The 22212-nt window shown below is 38.5% G+C and overlaps 2 protein-coding genes across 2 annotated transcripts in view; one reads left to right on the forward strand and one right to left on the reverse strand.

The window, feature by feature from the left end:
- Window positions 1-10454, reverse strand: part of msh3 (mutS homolog 3 (E. coli)) — a 49041-nt gene extending 38587 nt beyond the window's left edge. Inside the window, exons 1-10 of the mRNA XM_004072192.5 lie at window positions 10208-10454; window positions 10029-10125; window positions 9658-9926; window positions 7585-7809; window positions 6210-6326; window positions 6015-6132; window positions 5786-5925; window positions 4617-4783; window positions 522-631; window positions 231-345 (exon numbers count right to left, since the gene is read on the reverse strand). Coding sequence (XP_004072240.1) covers window positions 231-345; window positions 522-631; window positions 4617-4783; window positions 5786-5925; window positions 6015-6132; window positions 6210-6326; window positions 7585-7809; window positions 9658-9926; window positions 10029-10125; window positions 10208-10303 — 1454 coding nt within the window. The 5' untranslated portion in view covers window positions 10304-10454. The remainder of the gene's footprint in view (window positions 1-230; window positions 346-521; window positions 632-4616; window positions 4784-5785; window positions 5926-6014; window positions 6133-6209; window positions 6327-7584; window positions 7810-9657; window positions 9927-10028; window positions 10126-10207) is intronic.
- A 3169-nt stretch (window positions 10455-13623) lies between these two features.
- On the forward strand, window positions 13624-17701 carry LOC144994614 (uncharacterized). The gene is made up of 4 exons (XM_078953215.1): window positions 13624-13954; window positions 15118-15211; window positions 17134-17241; window positions 17370-17701. The coding sequence occupies exons 1-4, from the start codon at window positions 13775-13777 to the stop codon at window positions 17522-17524; spliced, it is 537 nt and encodes a 178-aa protein (XP_078809341.1). The 5' UTR covers window positions 13624-13774; the 3' UTR covers window positions 17525-17701.
- Window positions 17702-22212: the final 4511 nt, after the last annotated feature.

Here is a 22212-nt window from a genome sequence, read left to right on the forward strand (position 1 = left end):
TTAAATGACTCTAAATGTGACTCTGGGAATTGAAGTTTTGGGTGGATTCAATAACAATTTGACTAGACAAAATGTTTTGGTTTTTTGGTAGTCAGGAGCACCCTCACAAAATAGAAATGCTTTACGTTTAAGAAATTCTGACCAGTTTGTTAAACAAAATGAAATAATAATATTTTAAATCCAACTTTAATAATGATGTTGTTGTTGCTCAGAGTTCATTTTTAAAGTACCTTTCGCTTCTAAGAACTCTTTCCAAGTTGAATTCTTGGAGGTACTGGATGAGCGGCCCCAGGCAGCAGATCACCGGGCTCTCGAAGGACGCCACCCTCCACAGAGAGCGTGAGTCTGGATCATGCAGACACAGAACCATGTTCAATCTGCAGCTCTAACCCACTGTCGCCATGCACAGGCCCATCCACCACCAAACCCACCCAGATCGTGATGTTCTCACAGGATGCTGCTAACCGAGGAGTGCGAAAAAGAAAAGACTGAAATAGGAAGAGGCATGCTCACAAACACACCTTCCTGCTGGGATCGGCAGTAGAATTGGGTGACGGTGTTTATTGCAGAGGTGTACTCAAACTGGGCGCTGTCCCTCCTTTCAACTCTGGCTCGGTCGTCAGCTTGGAAACTGGAGGGAAGCAACAATTAAAACTTTATTTATTACAAATACAAGACTTTGATCCAACAGCTCTTTGCTCCATGTGACCCAATATGAAAACCATGTAAAAAAAAATCCTCCTTCCATGCAAACCTCCGTCACACGCATTGATACACGTTTCCCTGCGTCTCCCTTCTCCACCTTTGCATCACTTTATTGCCAGATCCACACTCACTCACAGCATTGCTGATCTCAAGGACACCACTTTGTCTGTTCTGTTGTTGCCAGGGCAACCAAGGAAAACACGTGGCTCTGGACGCAGTGCTGGAGAATTTTATTTCCTCCCTTTCCCTCACACAAAAACACGCACATAGATGAAATAATCACCACATTTCTGGAGGGGTCAGTTTGTGTGTTGTACCCGTGAAGTGAACCTTGAACTATAAATCAATTTACCAGTCAATTCCAACATGTCACAAAGTTTAGACAAAAATCAAATAACTGCAGGTATTGATCCAGTTACAGTGTTGATATGCACTGAAGGATTTAGGTGGAGCTTCATCTGAAAATGACTCAACTGGATCCTGGATGAGAATGAACAGAGTTCTAATCACAGTTAGAGCAGAGTTTAGACACCAGATTGATTTTCTGCCTTACTCTCGTTTAAGATTCGGGACTTTTTATTTTTATTTAAGGGGAGGTGTAGCAGCCATGCAAACGCCCATGCAGAGTAGACATTTTTGCTTCAACTCTGAACTGCTTTTAGTGAACTTATATGCATGTTGAGGCTAAAATATTAGCATTTCAGCATTTGCCAGCTGCAAGTAAGCGGTGAGGGGAAAAGTTTGGAAAATTCGGTCTAATGGTAAAATAATGTGTGACTGTAATTTGTGGTCTTTAATCCAGAAAAACAAACACTCTACCTTTTTCTTAAAATACTAAGGTTTGGAAATGTATTTTTAAGCGGCGAACACTTAAAGTAATTCATCGTGACCACTATAATAATTCAAGAAGATCATAAAGGAAAAATGAAAATCTTTAAAAGAATTAAAACCAGACTTATTTAAAAAAAAGTTACTTTCATTGAAGTACAGACAGACCTTTGCAGCTGTTTTGTGCCTTTATTGTAGCAGTAATGTGCAAAATGGTGTTATAACCTGCACACTGCATGGATGTTCACACATTGTTGTATTTGCCTCACCGCATTTTTGTGTTTTTGACTAACAGTAAATTCTCAGAATCAATCTGCCTATCCTATGTTTTTCATAATGTTGATTTGATTTTAAAAAAAAGTAATAAAGTGATACCATATTTTCATGATGGTAAAGCAAATGCTTAATTATATTGTTTTTTTGTAAATATTAAGATTTTACTAATGATTTTTTTTTATTAAAAGAAAGAATCAGAAAAAAAAACTTTTGTCAAAATGCACAAAATGTTCAAATTAAAAGCTTACACCTATGTGGATGAATATGAAAAATAAAAACACCAGCAGTTAAAGCTGAATACCTTGTCTCCATATTGATTTTCTTATAGTTACCTTTTTTTGGAGAGCCTGGGAGAGTTTTTTAAGTTACTTCAAATGGAAGAAATATATTTCTTCTTAATAACATGCATGCTTTAAAGCAGGTGGTGGATTAGTCAAGGTAAAAATAGCCAAACAAGACAATGGCTGGTTTCAGAATATTGTCAGGACAAAATGTTCAAAACAAGAAAATCTTTATTTTCATTGACATTTCTCTTAGAGATTATGTTGCAGACATGATTCAAAAGATCACACCTTTAAAAAAAAAACATTAATATTTGTTTTATGTGTTTTCCTGTGAGGATCAATTCATTAGAGACTGTCTTGCAAAGACAAGATCACCTTTAATTAATTTCAGGAATATTTTAGAGAATAAAAAGAAGAATGGACAAAGTGACCTCCATCACCTTCATCCTCCTCACTTCTCTGACTCTTGACACTTAGAATTGGAAGAACAAAAGCCACTATTACAGCACCAGAACACCACCAGCCTCAAAGGGACTCATTACCAGCTGCTCCATGGACACAAACCCTGTTGCCATTGCCCCCCCTCCTGGTTCCCAGAGAGACCAAGACGGCAACATGCAGACGTCAACAGCCACAAAAATCCAGCGTTAAGTGCCCTCTGGGGCGGATCTCAACTCTGTGCTCTTCACAGCTTTTCTCTCACAATACTGTAGTGCTCACAAAGATCAATGAGACTTCTTTCATTCAGATTTATTGTGGATTCATGTACTACAACAACCAGCAGCTTGTTAACATGTAATGAAAAAAAAGGAAAAGAAAAATGATGCTTTTGTTCAATGCAAACTAACAATATCTGAGAAAACGCATGTTCACATTACCAAGTGGAAAACTGAAGCGAGTCATAAAAGGTAACGGATGTGAGCAACAATCAGAGCGGCCTTTCCAAGCCTATCTGAGCTGTGATCCCTCAGCATGAGTGTCCCCGTACATGTGAGGTCAAGAAAAACAAAATGAGCCACATTTTCAGAAGTCCAATGGAGAAGAAAAAAGAAGACGAATGACGATGGGATGAAAATGGGAACAAAAAACATAAAACGAGCAATTGAGGAGAAATGTACGCCACAAAGGAGTTAAAGGCAAAGGCAAGGAGAAGGTAGTAGGCACTTCTACATATACAGACATCAAACCTAATCCAATTTCCTCCACCACCACCCCTTGCAGTCTTGCGTTTCATTTTCAGAACATCATGCAATCACAGGCAGTCTCCGGAGACGGTGGTCTCGACTGGTGTGAACATAAAGCTGCAGATTGAAGCGGGAGGCTTCAGCTTTGTGAAACGCATCAATTTAATGTCAACATGGCCACTTCAGCTGTAACTTAGCCCAAGAACAAAGAAAGACAATATTCTCCTGTTTTTAGCATCTCACAGGGAAGACTCCGAACTAGATACATAGAAATCTGCTTGAGGTTTAAAGACTCACTACATTCAAACTTTTGGTTTTGCTTTTTGTGGTTTTGCTGGGTTTGTGGCAAGTTGAAAACTGAATTTTTGTCTACTTATTTATTCAAATCGCTGTGAATCAAGTGCAGACAAAAGAAAAAGCCATTTAAAAAACTGTTATTTGTGATGTATGCTTGGCAGGCCACAAGCTCCCTGCTCCACTCCATTCTGATGCATCCACTTGCAGACGACTAGATCCATGTACATCTTTGTTTTCCTCCTCTGAGCTGCAATCTGGCTAAAAACTGTAAAGCTAGAAAGCTCCAATTTTGCTCGCCATTTTTGTTGGCTGGGGTGTGAGGGGCTGTAAGGTAGTGCCTAAACACAGAGTTTTTCAGCAATGGGGAGGCCAATTTCTAAAAAACTACTGCTGCTCTGCAGAAACTATAAAATGACACCGTTTTTTTTTTAGCTACAAATTGCATAATCTTAATTAAAAGACCTTTGGCAACGTATTCACAATAGATCAGAAGATGATCAGAGTACGATTTTAAGATAAAAAGTACTTTTAAAGTGATCGTGGGGATGAGTTGATGCTGCTACACTGAATGCTAATGCAGCTCTTCATTTTATGCACACTATTAATTTTATTGGCCAAACCAGACGTTGTGACTTTGTTCCAGACTTATACATGTACCAGTGATGAACTAAAGACAGCATGAGCTCAAGTTGATTGAGGTAAACACAATAAAAGGTGTAGCTTTAAAACGTAGTCAGAAACTTTTTACAAATTATTTTTACCGTACTTTTTAAAATGTCATCCTTTTATGTTTTCAGCCAACACTGGAAAAATGAAGCATTTTCTCATAATTATGAATCAAATCACCAGTGTTGTAGCCTAAGATAAGCTGTTTTTGGACGTTTAAAGCCCTGCAGGTTTAATGATCAGTTAGTCAAAGGCTTCTGAATGGGAACAAGCTCATTCAATTTGAGATCCAGACAGGGTGACTTTGTGAGAAACAAACCCCTGCTGTACAGTTTGTAGGTGTGTACTGCCCCCTGGTGTTTAGGCAGCAGATTACCTGCCATTAGTGACACTGAGCAGCAGCCGGCAAGTCTCTTCTGAGAGGTCTGAGGGCACCAGAATCTCCACAGGGTTGATCTTTAGGATGCGACTCTCCAATTCAGAGCGAGACGAGCCATCAGGAAAACAATCCAGAAAGACGTCTCCCGTGCTGGGCTGCACCGCCTGCAAACGTCTATTTCAGTGTTTCTTTCAAAAATATTCAATATTAATTAAGAGATTCTCCTTTCCAGCTGTATTTTGCTATATTAGTATGTCTTTATTTACCACATGTGTGCTACATAACATCTACTGAAGGTAGACCAAAACTGGTCCAGTCTACAGTTTGAAATTTCTAAAACAAAAACACGTTAGGTAAAAGAAATACCAAATTTTGGATCCAAACTCTGTTTTTTATGCAGTCAACAACCTGACAAAGTTGGCATGGACGGATGCATCGTTGGCAATTCGACAATTACATTTAATCAGGCAGAAAATAACATAAAACTCAAAATAAAAGTTTTAACAAGACAGAAAATTAATATTAACGACTATTATTTCTGTTATTCCAAGAACTTCCATCACTGCAAAATCAGGCAACCTAGAAATAAGTAAAACTTGAAGATGTTTCTTTAACCTCTTAAGACCTGGCGTCCACATGCGGAGTGGAATTTACATTTTGGGGTTTTTACAAGAGTTGTTAATTCTGCTAAACTGGGGCCCTGTGACTATGTGTGGAGACGATTTGCTCAAATATTAGGCCTGAAGAAGTTCAAGAAGTAAAAAAAAATAATAATAATAAATTGCTAATGGGGTAAAAAATAAATGGTCTAACACAGGAATTCCCATTTTAAGGTAGAAATCCAGTCACTAAGACATGTTTTCTCAAACTAAGATTATTTTCCTTCTGAAAAACTTTGCTACAATTTCTTAAGATTCAGTTTTTGCAATGATGACAGATCAACATTTACTGTTCTGTGTTTTTGGAAAAAAGACACGTTTTGATAAAATGAAACTGTTTAATATGTATATTTTTTCTTATAGCCTAACCTCATGGAAATTCATATTATTAGCCAGTGTACACCCTGCAAAACAATGTATTTATATAGTCTATATAATAACAAATCCAACTGAAGGAACTGAATAAATCCATCCATAAAAGTAGGAAAGTTTCATGCTTGAACTCACCACCAAGCCCACAGTCAGCTGCTTCCTCAGCTTGTCCCAGTTCTCACTGATGCACAGCAGAAAGCTGTCAGGGGGGTCCACCATGACATCACCATGGCTTCCCTCATCCACATCCTCCAGACTGCAGATCTGGTTCACATCTAAAAAAAAACTGCTAAGGAAATCCCTTCATGCGATTTGAACTGAAATGAAGGACAGAAACACTAAGGTAGCGCTCTCTGAAAGATACCCTCTCCGACCAGAGTGGACTTTGTGTACAAAGCACTGAGTTGACGGGTAAACAGGGCATTTCTATTTGCCCCTGAGGCCTTAATTGCAGCCGTCTCTGTCTGTTTAACCACTCCGACCTAAGGAGGTAAAGGCGGTACTTTAGGATCAGCTGGAATTCCTTATAATAATAAAAATATATATATATATTCGGTACCTTGTGTCCATGAGACACCAGCCGTCTGACGTGAACGAAGAGTCGGTGTGAAGGGATGCTGCAGGTCATGAAGTTATGATCCAGGTGACAGGTAATATTCAGCTCCTTTGCTGCAATCTGTTCTCACACATACACACAAACAAAGAAGCCATCTGTGCTTTGACAGGCAAGTCTGATTAAAAAAAAAAAATCATCCTTCCCTCTACTAAAACTGGAGCAAATTATTGTTAAATATGCCCACCTTTGTTTATGTAAGAATTAAAATAGGATGCAAGGATATGGAGCTAGAATCGGGACTTGAGTTTTGTACTTTGCTAGTTTCAAGCTTATGACTTGAAACTAGTGTTTTGTAAGACAAGGAAAGTTTATTTGTAACGCACAATTCTTAAACAAAGTAATTCAAAGGGCTTCACAAAACAGTAAAATGCATTAAAATCACAATACATAACAGTGCAAAGATTAAAAACATAATCATTATAACATTTATTTCAAAAGAAAGGAAAGAGAAAAGAAAATGAAAAGGGGTGCAGATAAGGACCCTTCACTTATTAACACGGCTAAACAGAAATGCTTTGAGTCTAGATTTGAACATTAACACAGTGAAGGCTTGTCTCACAACCTCAGGGAGACTGAAACGTTGATTCCCCTTGTTTAGTCCTGACTCTGGGCACCCGCAGGAGGCGGGTCCCAGAGAGTCCCAGATGGTTCATATGGCACTAACATGTCAGAGATGTACTTTGGTGCAAGGCCATGGACAGACTTGTATACAGGCAGAGCTGCTTTAAAGTCTATTCTTTGAGCTACAGGAAGCCAGTGTAGAGATCTGAGCAGGACTGATGTTGTACCTCTAGCTTACGTTTTGTACCTGAAAGTTATGTCTTGTGACTTGCACACATTTTAAAAATACAAACGTCAGGTTCCAGGCTTCTAGGCTTAGCATATTCGGCAGAGCCCTACCCTCCTCTCACTATGATTGGATGGAGATTCTACAAATATGATTGGTTAATCAAAATCTGCCAATCATTGGTTCTTCCAGGCACGCCAAATATAGTAAAAGATGTTTTGTAGGGTTTTTTTGTACCTGTAGCCTGGAATTTAAAAGTTGTGTTTCGGAAATGTGTGAGCTAGAGGTACAAAACTAAAGTCCCAATTCTGGCTTTATACAAGTAAGCCTTTAGACATTTTTCACCATAATAAAGCAGCCATTGCTGATAAAAACTGATATATTTAATCAGATAATATTTACACGTCAAAAATAAAATCCCTAATAGAAAATCAAACATCAACCTTTCCAGGTTGAAAAATATTAAATATGGAGGTTTTGAATAAAATGTTTTTTTCCTCAATTTATTCGCCTAGAGACCTCAGTTCTCACCTCAGCATCATCTCCAAAAAACCTATACTTGTAACCACACTCCACAGCCAACAAGGCGTCTTTCTGCTGCTGTTTGAGCTGGATGACCTGCTGCTCCATTGGAGTGTAAGTACTGGTACTCTTTGAGCCTTTTGAGGGGGCACAGGGGCCTGAGAGGGGACCCAACTCTGCACCCTTTTCTCCTTTTCCTCCTGCTGCCTTTGCAAACTGAGAAAGACAAGATCTCTGAAAAAAAAAAACATTTCCACGATTATCAGCGTTTTATCCTTCAGATGAGTCACACATCCCTTTATAAAGCTTTCAGTTCCTAATTCAACATCTTCTTATCAGACCTGAAGGTCAATAGAACCTAATTTAAAGCAGAAAAGATATTAATGTATTTAAAATCGAAAATGTCAAATAAAGAGAAAATGTGTCAATGGCTATAAATCAATGCGACATGGTGTCAGTTTAAAAGAAATCCACTTGCAGTTACTGTTGAGCAGTTACATATAAAAATACTTTCGCTTTCTATGGAAAATTAAGTAGAAGTTGAGCAACTATGTGAAAGCAGAAGAGTGACAGTTGGGAGAATGACATCAACTCAGGTCAAGACATTGAGACAGATGTTTTTTTAAGTGAAAAAGCACTTTATTCAGAAATATCTAACAGCTTCACTTGAGTTACTTGGGAAAAAAAAACAGTACGGGTCTTCAAAGTGGGTTGCATGAATCCAAAGCAGATGGACAAAATAAAGAAATTGATAACATTTATAAGCAGATGGATTTTCAGAGTTGCAGAAAATTGAGCCTGTTTTAAGGTTTGGCAGTGATCCTCAGTCAGAATAGAGAGACTTTCAAAGGCGGTTGCATATCATTGCCACCATGACAACCAACAGTTTGAAGTGTTACAGCTGAGGCCGTGATTCTGCTTTTGTTTTTTTGTACCTTTGGATTGTCCAAAAGTTGTCCAGAGCACCTGATTGGCCAAGGATCTCTGGGGCAACATCCAAATGCTGAGCATCTTCCCAGCTGGCAGCAACAAAGCCGACATTTCCTGTTTATTTATCCTGGTGATTTTGTCATTTTTGCGTAAAATATTTTTTTGTGTAAATAAATTCTAGATTACTTTCATTTGTGAGAGTTTTTGAGTCGATGGAGCATTTAAATTTGTTTTTGCTTTCTTTAATGTAACCTCCTTTTACGATCCCCTACACTGGGCAATAACAAGAGGACAGCAATCTATAGATTGTTGCCCGGAACCAAAAAAGAAAAAAACATTCTTGATAGAAAAATCACAGCAACATCATCATTGCAAGATCCTATCCAAACATCAAGTGTTAAGCTTTGAAAACAGTCTCCAAACTACAAATTTACGGCTGATGTTTAAGATCATAAATAATATGGCTCCTCCACCACTCAAAAGGTCTTCTATAGGCCAATCAGCATTTTCTTTCAAATCTGTCACTGAGTGGCGGAAAAAAACTACCAATGCACTTAAAAAAATTGCAAAAACAATTAAAAAATTGGCATGGATATGAAACAATTATTTTTAACAGAACAGACATGTCAGCATTATTAAATATCTAGTATTTTTAAAAAGTAGAACCATATTTATTAAAATGTAAATTATCTTAAATAGTGCATTATGAGGAGTTGTGTTGAAGAATTGTTTTTTTATGATGAAAGAATTCTACCTTTCATGTCATTACATTGCTTTATGTAAATTGTTAATGCTTGTATTTGCATTATCTTGGTGTCTGCAGACGGATTTTGTCTTTCAGACCTATAGTGTGGTACAAAGCATCTTTTCTCTGACTAATGCTCCTGTACATGGTCTCTGTCAAATAAACTCAACCAAACATACTTTTATTGTTTAGCTGGAGAAATTCATTTTTCCAGGAAAAAATTTGCTCTTAATTACATCAAAAAATGTAAACTAAAGCAAAAACTGAATATTTAATATATAGGTCAGAATGCACTAATGCAGAAAATCAAGGATAGCTACTTTCATCGAAGGCTTTAAGTTGTCGTCTTGAAACACGTTGCTACACTAGTGACGACACAGGATGGAGAGGGTTTGTTTACATGGTACCTGTTCAGCTGCATCTTCCTTTCTTTCTTCATCCTCACACCCCTCTAGCTTTTGCAGTCCTATGAACTTGTGTTGATCAGGGGCTTCTCGTGGAGGTATACCTCCTCGTCTTTGACAGATGTCCTTGCTGCTGCCGGGAGTATTTACCCCTATGTCTTCTTGTGTGTCAGTGTTGTCGCTGGGTTTGGCCGCAGAGGTGAAACCCTTTAGCTTTTCTAAAGTGGATGAACACAAGCTGCCTCCACGTCTATTTGAAGTGACATTTGGTTCTAAAGGAAAAAAGAGGGGAGAGGAATCACTCAGTCAGAAGCTAGATTTAGCAGCTGAAGCTGCAAAGGATTCTGGGTTTTTGAAGAGCTCAGCTTACCAACCTTTCTGAGAACATGATGATGGAGGTTCACTGTCCAGTTCCTGCTCAGAAAGCTTTGCTCGTTTTGCCGGCAGTTCATCAACAGAGGAAATTTTCAGCTATAAAATAAAATCATTTCACAGAGAAAGTCACCAGCTTGTAAAGAGTAAATATAACCAATGAAGGACGACGGCTCACCACCTTTCCTCCAGAAAATTGAAGGCTTGTGTTGCTTTCCCCTCCAAAGTATCTGCTAATGGAGGTCTGAACAGAGCTGGACTTCTTCACTTTCGGCATGGCTTCGTTTTAAAGTACAGTAATCACATCGTGAATACCTTACAAGGCATCGGTGAGTTGATAAAAGAATAAAATTGATTAGCTTAATCTCCCCGCGCGGCTTTCTTTTAAAAACAAACCGGCGCATGTGATGACATCACAGAAGCGCGACGGTCACTTTTTCTTTAAAATAAACTTTATTGCACCTTCTGCCATTTAACAGAGATTCACATTCAGGCATGCAATAAGAGAACAATTGCAAATATCAAACACACATATATGAACAAGAATAGAAATAAAAATATGCCAGGGGGTTATACTTTATGACAAAATATGGAATCTTTCACATACAGACAGAGTTTTGATTGCGTTTTGCTCTCCAGAATTACAAGTACAAACAGAACTCAGAAAAGAATACAATGAAACAAGGCCCTCGACCAGAGAATTTACATTTGTGGATATGAAATTTGGCCAAAATGAGCCAGAGGTTTAAAAGCAAACCAGAGTCCTTTTGTATTTTCTTTGATATAAGACCCAACAAGACATTTTTACGGATAAAACAAAACAAGCATCAATTTTGTCATGAATTAAATCACAAATCTTTCACCAAAACACTTTAACCTGAGGACAATACCAGAAAAGATGGATGACTGTTTCAGGTGAATTGCAACAAAAACTACAAAGTGTATCAATGTTTAATCTAAATCTATTTTGAATGAAAATTTCAGTTGGGTAAATTCTGTGGATAGTCTCAAAATAAATGTATTTTACTTTATTGATAATCAAGATAGGAGGTTGCCAAACCTCATTCCACGCAACATCTTTCACAAACATATTCCGGTAAGACACACTCTGAGGTAGTGAAACAATGTTCATTTGAATTAATGTTCTTATAGATTTAACATTTTTCCTGGGATAACAGGACAGATATATTTTCCTCACAAGAGTATTTATGGAAGAGAGTAGAAAAGGCTCCTCAACATTAACTCTCTGTTGAAATTCAGTGATGGTCACGTGTATTAATGGTGGTTTGTTATGACATAATATTTGCGCGTGTGCAGACTGATCGGGTAGTCGATACAGATCGGGTAGCAACGTTGCCAGTTTTTAATTTAATTTTTTATAAAATGCAGCATGTCAATAAGCAGGAAGAATTTAATAGTTCAAATTTTCATAACTTATTTTCCACATTAAGTTGAATAGAAAACATGCTTAGAAAACACAATACATTAAAATGTAATGTCCATTTTTTTCCTGTTCTGTTTTGATTGTTTTTGTTCACTGAAACCTGTTAAAGACCTAATCCAGTTTTTTTTTTTTAAATCTAATTTTGGTGTTTGTAACATGTTCTTGTAACATTTTCTTATGATGTAGGACATATATAAGAGAATGTAAAATAAAACTATATTTCTGAGTATTTATTTTTTTAAATTGGGATGAAGCAGGGGAAACATAATAATAATGGATGCTCAAAGCGATTACAGTGTGTCCAGTATTTATTCACTCCTCATTCATACTTGGTGATGGTAGGCTACAGTTGTAGCCACAGCTGCCCTGGGGCAGACTGACAGAGGTGTGGCTGCAAGTTCGCTGCTAGTGCCCCTCTGACCATCACCAGGATCCATAATGGAGGCAAGGAGGGTGAAGTGTCTTGCTCAAGGACTCGGTTGGCTGGGGGGACCAGGGATCAAACTGCCGACCTTTCGATCATTGAACGACCTGCTAAACCGCCTGAGCCGCTGCCGCCCAAATATGCAGTTTGAAAAGAGCATAGAGTATTACATAGAAAATACAATGGGCGGGCCTGCTCTGCTCCATTCCGATGTTTGTACTTGCAGACAAATGCATCCAATTTTGTCTTAATTTTTCTTGTGAGAGCTGGCATCTGGCTCAAAACTGTAGCCTACAACTGCAAAGCTCCAATACTGCTCGCCCTTTTTATTGCACCGTTAATGTTATCTTAGGTTTGTAAGGGACTGTAAGCTAGCAGGAGAGAGTGTAAACAAAGGGATGATGGGATATTATAGGAGGCTGACTTCCACATCAACAGAGGAGAATTTCAGATAAACTCCTGCCACTCTGCCTAAAAATGTCAAAATCATAATCAAAAGACCATTGTGAAAAAATGATTGGAGTGAGACATGTTTCTAACCCATATTATATATCTACACCTGACAGTAAGGATTATAAACTTCCAGCAACTTGATGCTTCATGATTTTACCCCATAATCATATTCCCACCCACCCCAACATCTCTCTCTCTTCTTCCCTCTTTTTCATTTTCATCCATTACAACTTTGTCCCTCATGCAGTTCATGTTTTACTTCTACAAAGCAAAATTAACTTGCTTCACCTACCAGATATTTCTCTTAAACAGCTACCTTATTAGATAAAGCACACATCACAATTGCTCGTTGCAACATCCTCAACCCAGTAACATTGCTCCCACCCCCAGAAGGTGGAACATCTCACAATTGCCTGGAAGCAACTTGCAAGGTACAGTTTCTACGCCCAGACTTAACTGACACCTCTTTAACTTCAGGCACGACTTATGTTTTTGATCAAAACAGAAACAGGAAAAACTAAAACAAAGTGGTTACGCCGTTATGCAATTACCTAAAACAATCATTGAAGCAACCCAGCTCCCTCCCAACATGCTCCAGCATCTGAAAGTATAGTGTTAACCTAAGGAAAATACCTTAGAGTCTACACTGACAGCCAATACACTTTCTGCACACTTTTCTATTTTTTTCATACAATTGGAACGCAGAAGAATGAAAACTTCCACAGGCAAAACAGTCACCCGTGCACAACTATTACTTGACCTTTTACAAGCCATAAAAGCCCGATCAAAGCTAGCAGTTTGTAAGTGTGCTGTACACACTGCAAACACAAACACAATCTCCATAGGGAACAAACTTGCTGATAAAATTGCAAAACAAGCAGCTGCAGGACACCACGACACAGGAGCCTACTGGGCAGAAACAGAAAACACACAACTCATAGATATCAGCATCTTGCGTCACAACCAAACTCAGCTCCACTGTTAGAAAAGGAAATGTGGGTATAAAAAGGAGCAGAAACAATTAAAGAACAAATTGATAAACCTATACTCCCCAAATCCTTATTTGGAGCAGTGGCGATTCATTCACTCCTCATTCATTCAAATTAATCAGTTCAATAAAGTAATTATAAAAATAAACTATTTCAAATGAGAAACAACCTAACTAGACACAGATTTTCAGGATCACCACCTTTGCCGCCTTGTCATTAGCCGCGTTTACATGGGCAAAAGTAATCGGAATGAACGCCTGATCGGAAAGAAAATGCGTCATGTAAACGCGCCGTTCGGAATACTCTGCCCCGATCAGACTCATTCGGATCAGAATTTCTTTCCGATCGAGATAGGTGGGTTATACCGATCGTTTATCCGATCGTGGAGCATGTAAACGGTCATTCCGATCGTGTGTCACTGCTGCTCTGGTTTACGTCATGCATAGACGGTGTTTCGCTGAGAGAAAGTTTTGGGGCGCATACGGGACCGACCAGCTCTGCGGACGCCCCGTGAAAAGCGCCCCGCTGGCTCTCCCCTCTGTTACACCCCTCACGGGGGAGATTCGGAGGAGGAGCGCTTCGTGCCCCCTGACGCTCACTCGGTCCACTGGCACCCGAGTGAGCAGAGCAGCTGGATTAATAATTTTGTGTCGGGGGGGGGCTTTTTTACGTGTGCGTTTTGTTGTTTTGTTATGTGTGGGAGAATTCAGACTGCGAACCGTCCCGCCGCTCTGGGTTAGCGGCTGCAGGACTCAGGAGGAACCGTGTTCGAACAGAGCTCGGGCCGCTAGCTCACAGAGTGGCTTTGGGGCGGTCTGTGTGAACTTTTCAGAGCAGAAATAAATGTCGCTCAGTCCTTAGAAAGCTGCAGATTGCCGCGTTTCTCGCACGGTCCTGGATTTTGTGTCCATCCATCAGGCTAATGATGTTAGTCTGTCCTAAGCTTTCGTCCATCTTAATTCTTCCACAAAAAAAGCACTGACCACACAGATTAAATATAACGATGAGCGAACAGGCAATTCATAATATTCATGACATTAATAAAAGCACGTTTGGAAGATCGTCTCGTATGTTACCGAGCTGCTGCATAAATGTCTGTGGAAGCGGTTTGTTTACAACGGGACCTATATCCGCATCCGGGTGATTTTACACTACTGCGCATGCCCAAATGATTCATTCCGAACGAGAGTATGAGCCATGGGAACGTTTGTTCTAATCGGAAAAAGGTTTTCTGTGCCCATGTGCACGGGTGAATTTTAACCCGACCATTGATCCGATCAAGATATTCTGCCCATGTAACCGCGGCTATTGTTGGCCACGGCCGGGGCTTCATCCCTCAGAGTCAGGAAGCTCATCCTTAACTCGTTCCGCCGCTGCCTCTCCAGCACGTTATTTGTCATGGCCATGCCATGTGTCGACAAGAAGAATAACAGTTTAGGCCCCCAGCATAAAAATGACATAAAAAAAATCACTGGTCATAGCACCCCCAAAGTGTGCAGGATAGTGGAACACACAAATGGAACAGTTAAAAGCCGACTCATTAGATGCATGAACACAACAGGAAGGCCAGAGTACCTAGATCTAGTAAAATTATACAACCACCCTTTGAAATAGTCCACGGAAGCCCACATAGGTTACCTATAGCCACAGACGTATAGCCACAGACTTACAAAAAGCTGATGAAGAACAAACATTAGCTGACTTTATCAGAATATAAACCAGAAGTAGGTGGCAATGCAAATTTAGCAAATTTACCATCATCTGACTCTTTATCTCCACAGGAAAGCCCACCAGTGAAACCAGGTGACTGGGTGTTCATCAAAGTCATAAAGAGGAAGAACTGGGCCAGCCCACGGTGGGAAGGACTGTACCAAGGTTGGAACCAGAAGCAAGTCATTTTCTATGGGCAAGGTCAAACTCCGTCCAGTTTTCTTAAACAGTCAATGTGGAGGTTATATATATAAAAGAATTTAGGATTAAAACTGCATTTCTGAGTATTTATTTATTCCAATCGAGACGAATCACAATTTGTCTGCTTGTGTTCTCTCTTTGTGACTTTACAAGTGAACTGAGTGGTCCAAAGTCTCGCAGCTCCGCTCCATTCCGGTGCATCCACTTGCAGACAAATAGATCCAATGACATCTTGAATTTACCTGTATAGGATGGCTTCTGGCTTAAAACTGGATGGCTGGATAGCTCTGGTATTGCTTACCATCTTAATGTTAGCTTAAGGTTTTAAGGGGCTGTAAGCTAGCGGGTGAGAGCGTAAACAAAGGTATGGTGGGAAAAGTCCAGCCCACAACAAAGGCAAATATCTGATGAACTGCTGCACTGCAGAAAATTTGCCTTAAGCAACACAAGCTGAAAAATCATAATTAAAAGAGCACAGGGAACGCTTTTACAACAGATCAAAAAGGGATTGGACAGGGACTATAAATGTTTAAAAATAATCATCATCATTATCTAAATTATTAAGATTTTGGAAGCATTTTACATTTTTGATTATCATAAAAAATTTGGGAGCCAGTTTAGCTCGGGCTGGTTTGCAGCGCCTTCCATCCGTGAAACCAGGGTTTGACTCCGGGCTGCTCCCTATTCCCTTCTCTGCTTCTGTGCCGGTCCCAAGCTCAGGAAAATTGAGAGGGTTGCATCAGAAAGGGCATCCGGCGTAAAACATTGCCAAGTTAACCATGCGACTCATCCTCAAAAGAGAGGTTGTTTCTGATGGGAAAAAGCCAAAAGAGAAAGAAGATTATCATAAAACATTTCTTTAAATATAACACCCACTAGATTATTGTTTAATAAGAAAATATATAAATTACTCTAAAACATACACCTATTTGATTATCTTAATAATGATTTCACCTCTACCCCCGGAAATTCTTAATTAACAAAAGAAAATCTCAGCTTTTATTTGCAAAGACCCTTGTGTAAATTTAATTTCAAATTTAATTTAAATGTAGATTAAAATAAACATCAGTTTTTGGTATCTATAAAACTGCTGTAAAATGAGCCTTGAACATGTTGTTTTTTTAAATTTGTCTGGGTTTTGGGTTGTAGTACCCACTGCTGGTTAAACAATGTTTCAAGAAATGCATTTATATTTTTGTATTTTACTAAAACCGAATTTCTGATCATCAAGCATTACAAAGACGATGAGTCAGCTGGGCTTTTGCAGAGAGCTCACATTAGGGCCTCTTTTATTTAGATCACATAGTGCGGAAGTCTTTGCTGTGTTTCAGGAACCTAAAGCAGACTGAAAGCTGCCCAAAAGGAGAAGGGGTTTGTTAAAACTGTTGTTCTCGTTGGACTACGTAACCTTTAAAGTACAACATGATACTTTTTAAACTTCTAATTCTGTTCTTAACTTTGTCAGCGGGTAAGTTTTTGTACTTTTTAGTAGCTAAAATCTATCAAATGTTTACATGCTTTCATACTTTCATATAATCAAGAGTTTTAAAGAATTAGGGTGCAAAAACAGTTTGATTTATCTGCTGCTTTCTTCTTTATGGGCTAAAGGGAAAATAATGCTAATTTATTTTTACTTCTTTTAAGCTGGAGCAGAACTCTTTTCTACATTTGTATTTAAAGATACAAGATACTTGTGTATTATATAGCAGTTTAAACAAAACGGCGTAAATTTCAACTCTATTTTTTTTGTTTTTGTTTTTTTGCTTTTTTACTTCAGAATAATTCTTCACTTCTTACACTTCCATGAAAGTTTAATAGCTGAGTTATAATTCTAAGCCTTGGTGAGCTTGTGGCTTCTTTTGAACACTTGCTCTGTCTTTGTAAAGCATGTGGATTGAGATGCTACTCATGCACAGCGGCCGACCCCAAATCCTGCATGGACACCAAAGCCTGTACTGCCCTCTTCAACCGTTGTTTCTCACTCAGAGTGGAGGGTAAGTTGTAATTTCACTTATCACAGGGTGAATATAGCTGCTGAGAAATCAAAGCTCACGCACAAAAGAAAGTAGAAACATAGAGATATTTTTAAGTTATTTCACCAAACAAATGTCCTTGCTTGCAGGCTATGACATCGTCACCAAGGGCTGCCAAACCAGTGCATTGTGTGTTGGAGCCGTGAAATGCTGTGAAGGGGATCTGTGCAACAGCAGCACACCACCTGGATCCAATTCCCTTTTGATCATGCTGACTGCAGCTATGTTCATACTTTTCCTCTGAGAGCCTAAAATTTGAGATTTAAAATGTTTTTCATTGATATTTCAAAAAATTAAAAGAGAAATGGAGACATTTTTCAAGTGACCTATTCAAATGAAAATTAAGTTTTGGTGTTCTTAACATATTCTAGTCGCTTTTTTTCATTATGGACAACATAAATAAAAGTATTTAAGATTACAATTGCTTTTCAGAGTAAATTTTATTCAATATGTGATGGATCAAGAGCTGATAAAAACCCCTTGTTTGAAAAAGCTCCCTTTTCTGAAGCAGTAACTGAAATAGGCGGGTGAAAGTGTATCAGCTCACCTTCAATTCTTATGCATCCACCTGCACAGAAATAGATCCATCAACATCTTGAGTTTACTTGTCTTAGTTGGCATCTGATTCAGAACTGCACAACTGGATAGCTCCAATGTTGCTCACTATTTTTGTTTTGCTGGTAACGGTAGCTTGGGGTTGTAAAGGGCTGTAAGCTAGCGGAAGAGAGTGGAAACAAAGGCATGATGGGATATCAGCAGAGGCTTACTTTCCCATCAACAGACATGCCCACAACTCAGAGGGGAATTTCTGATGAACTCCTGCTGCACTGCATAAACTTTGCCCTAAAAAATTTGATTTTGCCTAAAACTTGCGTAATCATAATTAAAAGATATAATTGGACAGGGACTATAAATGTTTCAGCATAATCATCATCGTCGTCGTGGCTTCATACCGTTTTGGTGTTCTTTACATGTTCTAGTAGCATTTTGACAACATAAATTAAATAAATTTAAGATTACAATTGCTTCTCAGAGTACGGTATGTTTTATACAAACTGATGGATCAAGAGCTGATAAGAAACCCTTGTTTGAAAAAGCTCTCTTTTGTGAAGCAGTAACTGAAATGGGCTGGTGAAAGTCTACCTGCTCATCTTCAATTCTGATGCATCCACCTGCAGAGAAATAGATCCATACTTGTCTTAGCTGGCATCTGATTCAGAACTGCACAACTGGATAGCTCCAATGTTGCTCACTATTTTTGTTTTGCTGGTAACGGTAGCTTGGGGTTGTAAAGGGCTGTAAGCTAGCGGAAGAGAGTGGAAACAAAGGCATGATGGGATATCAGCAGAGGCTTACTTTCCCATCAACAGACATGCCCACAACTCAGAGGGTAATTTCTGATGAACTCCTGCTGCACTGCATAAACTTTGCCCTAGAAAATTTGATTTTGCCTAAAACTTGCGTAATCATAAATAAAAGATATAATTGGACAGGGACTTTAAATGTTTCAGCATAATCATCATCATCGTCGTGGCTTCAAACCCAGGCCGAGTCATACCAAAGCCTTTAAAACTGGGACCCATTGCCTCCCTGCTTGACACTCAGCATTAAGGGGTTGGATTGGGGGTCAAATGCGGAGAACAAATTTCCCCATTGTGGGATCAATAGAGTCAAGTCTTTTTTTTTTATTATTAGGATTTTGGAAAGATTTGCATTGTTCATTTTTATATTTCATAAAACATGTTCTTTAACATAATACACAGGAGGCTATGTGTAATTAGAGTATAAAAAGTTATTTTAAAACAAAACATTTATTTATCAATAAAAATTAGAATTTGACTCCTTCCCCCAATAATTAGTAAATGAAAAAATGTAATCTTTAATTTGCTATGACCTTTGAAAAATCTATTTTAAACATATTTTAAAATATACATCTGTTGTTTTGTTTTTTTGGTTCTATGATGAAACAGTTGTAAAATGAGTCATCAATGTGGCATTGTTTTTAAATCTCTGCAATGGTTCAGATTTTTCCCCCCGCTTTGAAATAATTTCATTTGTGAATCAAAAGATGCAGTGGGGGAAATGTGAAGTAAAAAAAAAAAGATGTATTTTTTTCAGGGCAGCTGTGATTCAGAGGTATAGCAGTTGATTTATGTGTTTATGACACATTTTTATCCAAACACAATGTGGCGCTCACAGGCAAAGGGTCGTAATGTGCAGCAGAACATGATGTGTTGTATTTTTTTTTTGTCCCGTCCAACAGCTGAGCAAATAGAGTAGAGCTGAAGGCCTCTTGTGTTGGACAGATTGTTAAAACATGGGCTTCTGAATCTTCTGACACACAAGGTGTATATTTAAATAAACCCTTTAATTGCGAAACGATAATTAAGAAATAACTTTCTTCCATTAAACATACAACTAATTTTCAAAGACAGAGTTTGGTGTTACAAGTTAAGAAATCAGCTGAACTTCAAAAGCAGTGCATTTGTTCTACAAAACAGAAAATGTGCTTATCAATTTGTGCTGTGTATTTATGGAACGGATTGGTTGAAGGTTTTGGGTTTCCATTGACAAGTGTGAGAAGGTTTAAGTAGATAAAGTTTGTGTGTGTTTGGATGTGTGTGTCTGTGGACACATGCCCTTTTGGTAAACATCTAATGATAATCCTCCAGCCACTTGTTGCCTTTTCTTTTTATAATTTTCCGTTTTATTTTTTCTATAATCCTCCTCTTAACCACTTTAGCCCTCTTCTCTTCTTTTCTTTTACACTCAACTTCACTTACCCCACTCTCTCTCTCTTTTCTGTCTGGTCCATAAAAATGTGATAACGTTAGTATAAAGTTTGGCCTCTAACACCAAAAATGTCAAGTTAAATCAAATTTTATTCATAGGAGCGCTTTTCAATCCAGATTAACAAGCTCAGAGTGTTGTACGTAAAAGCAACTGGTAAAAACTTTATGGAACATAACAAACACTAAAAACGAAGCCATTCTTGTACACATGTCCCCACAATTCAGTGCCCACATGCCTGCACACGCTTAGTTTTACCAACCTCAGTCCCTCATACTGAAGCTAAAGAAAAACTGTTGCTGTCAGAGAAATGTGGGACTTGGCTGTGCCTTGAGGAAAATCCCCTCAGCAAATCACTTGACACAAAAACATATTAAAGATCATAAGGACAATTAAAAAGGAAAATGAAATAATAAATAAATCATTACATTTTAAAAAATAAAAAAATATAGACAGCTAAAATGTGAAAGAAAAGAAAATTCAGAAAACAACTGTAATTCTGGGCAATTTCCACCACCTACAGATGAAGGAGCACACATTCTGTGTTAGCAAAATCCCATCAACTATGACTTAAATCACCAGGTGTTGAAATCAGCAAAGTCTCATCCATTTCTGTTATAAACACAAAGGCAAACCTTTCAAATGTTTGTCTTTATTGCCGTCTGGTAGACATACTAGAAAACGCAGAATATCTGTGTACATTCTCTGCCATGTCAAAATCAAATATTGCAAGATTTTTTCTAAAGTTGAAATATTCTTCAAACTTTTCTGTCAAAATAATAATAATTATGTTTTCTTCTAATCAGTTTTGTTTAAATTTATTTAATGATTTATTTACTGACATTTTTCTGTATTTTATAACTACACATCCTTGTTGACACTACCTGAGCTCTACAGTAGTTTGCAAATGTGTTTAAGGCGCAAAATAAAGATTTGTGTGCAGTATATAAAAAGTAAAAGTCTAATCACAGACAGACCCGCAGTTCTTGATGCCCCTGATAGATAAGTGTCCATCGGATTTCCACACAAACTACACTGTGATTGTTTAATTTCCTCATTTCTAACAGCCAGAATGTAGACAGGAAGTGAAGACTTATCATGTGAACAGCACTAAGGGGCTTCTTGTGCAGTCCACTAGATTTGGAGGGATGGGAAAAATGACAAATCCATACAGCAAATCAGCGTTTAACTGACTTAACCCTTACTTTACCCCTACGTGTAAGTGTTCACTATGACCCGTCACCCGCAGTATGCCCTTTGAAAAAATATGTGTACCTTTTCTCTTTACTGTCTGATCAGGCGGACAATGACTTTGATGTCTCATGCTGACCACCTGTGTGTCCAGTGTACAGTTACTGCCAGCAGATAGCTCATATCCCCCCTGTAAGGGCAGTTGTGTCTAAGGCTCTTGTAAAACTGAAGAATATATTTAGCCTATCATCCAGATGTCGCACCTTCTTGCCTTACAATCACTAATTTTGACCTTTTTTACATAAATCAAGCTTAGTAGAGCACCAAGGTTACTAACAGACTTTTACTTTTCGAAATGAGACCTGACAGTGAGTGTAAGACAAGATAAGAGAATGCTGAAAAGTATATGCAGGAGGCATATAAATTTGCAGCAGAAAACAGACAGGAAAACTCAGCAAAGGTGAAAAAGTACTACAATCAACATTTAAAAAGCATCCCTTTGCAACCAGGAGATCGAATACTGGTCAGGAACCTCTCAGAACGTGGGGGTCCTGGTAAACTGCGAGCATATTGAGAAAACTGTATCTACCGTATTGTTAAAAAGATATGAGATGGACCTGTGTATCAAGTACAAGCTGAGACCTGAGACCGTAATCTTCTAGTCTTCCACAGAATTCTTCTTCTGTCAGTAAATAACCTGGAGCTGGAACAATAACAAAGTCATAAAGAAAACCCGACTGGAAAAACACAAAGGAAAGATCAAATGTCACTTTAGGCAGCTGCTGGGCCAGAGTCTGAACAATCTGTCGAGGAGGAAGAAAACTCTTTTTACTGGCAACGGGTACCTGTGTATCAGTGGAGAACCACAGCTACTACTTATGTACCATGTCCCATTCCCTGTTGCCATCGCAACCTGTCATGTACTATTTGCCCACACCTGTGGGGACATGT

The sequence above is a fragment of the Oryzias latipes genome, chromosome 9, assembly GCF_053564925.1.
Source record: "Oryzias latipes strain Hd-rR chromosome 9, Olatipes_Hd-rR_3.1".
Taxonomy (NCBI): domain Eukaryota; kingdom Metazoa; phylum Chordata; class Actinopteri; order Beloniformes; family Adrianichthyidae; genus Oryzias; species Oryzias latipes.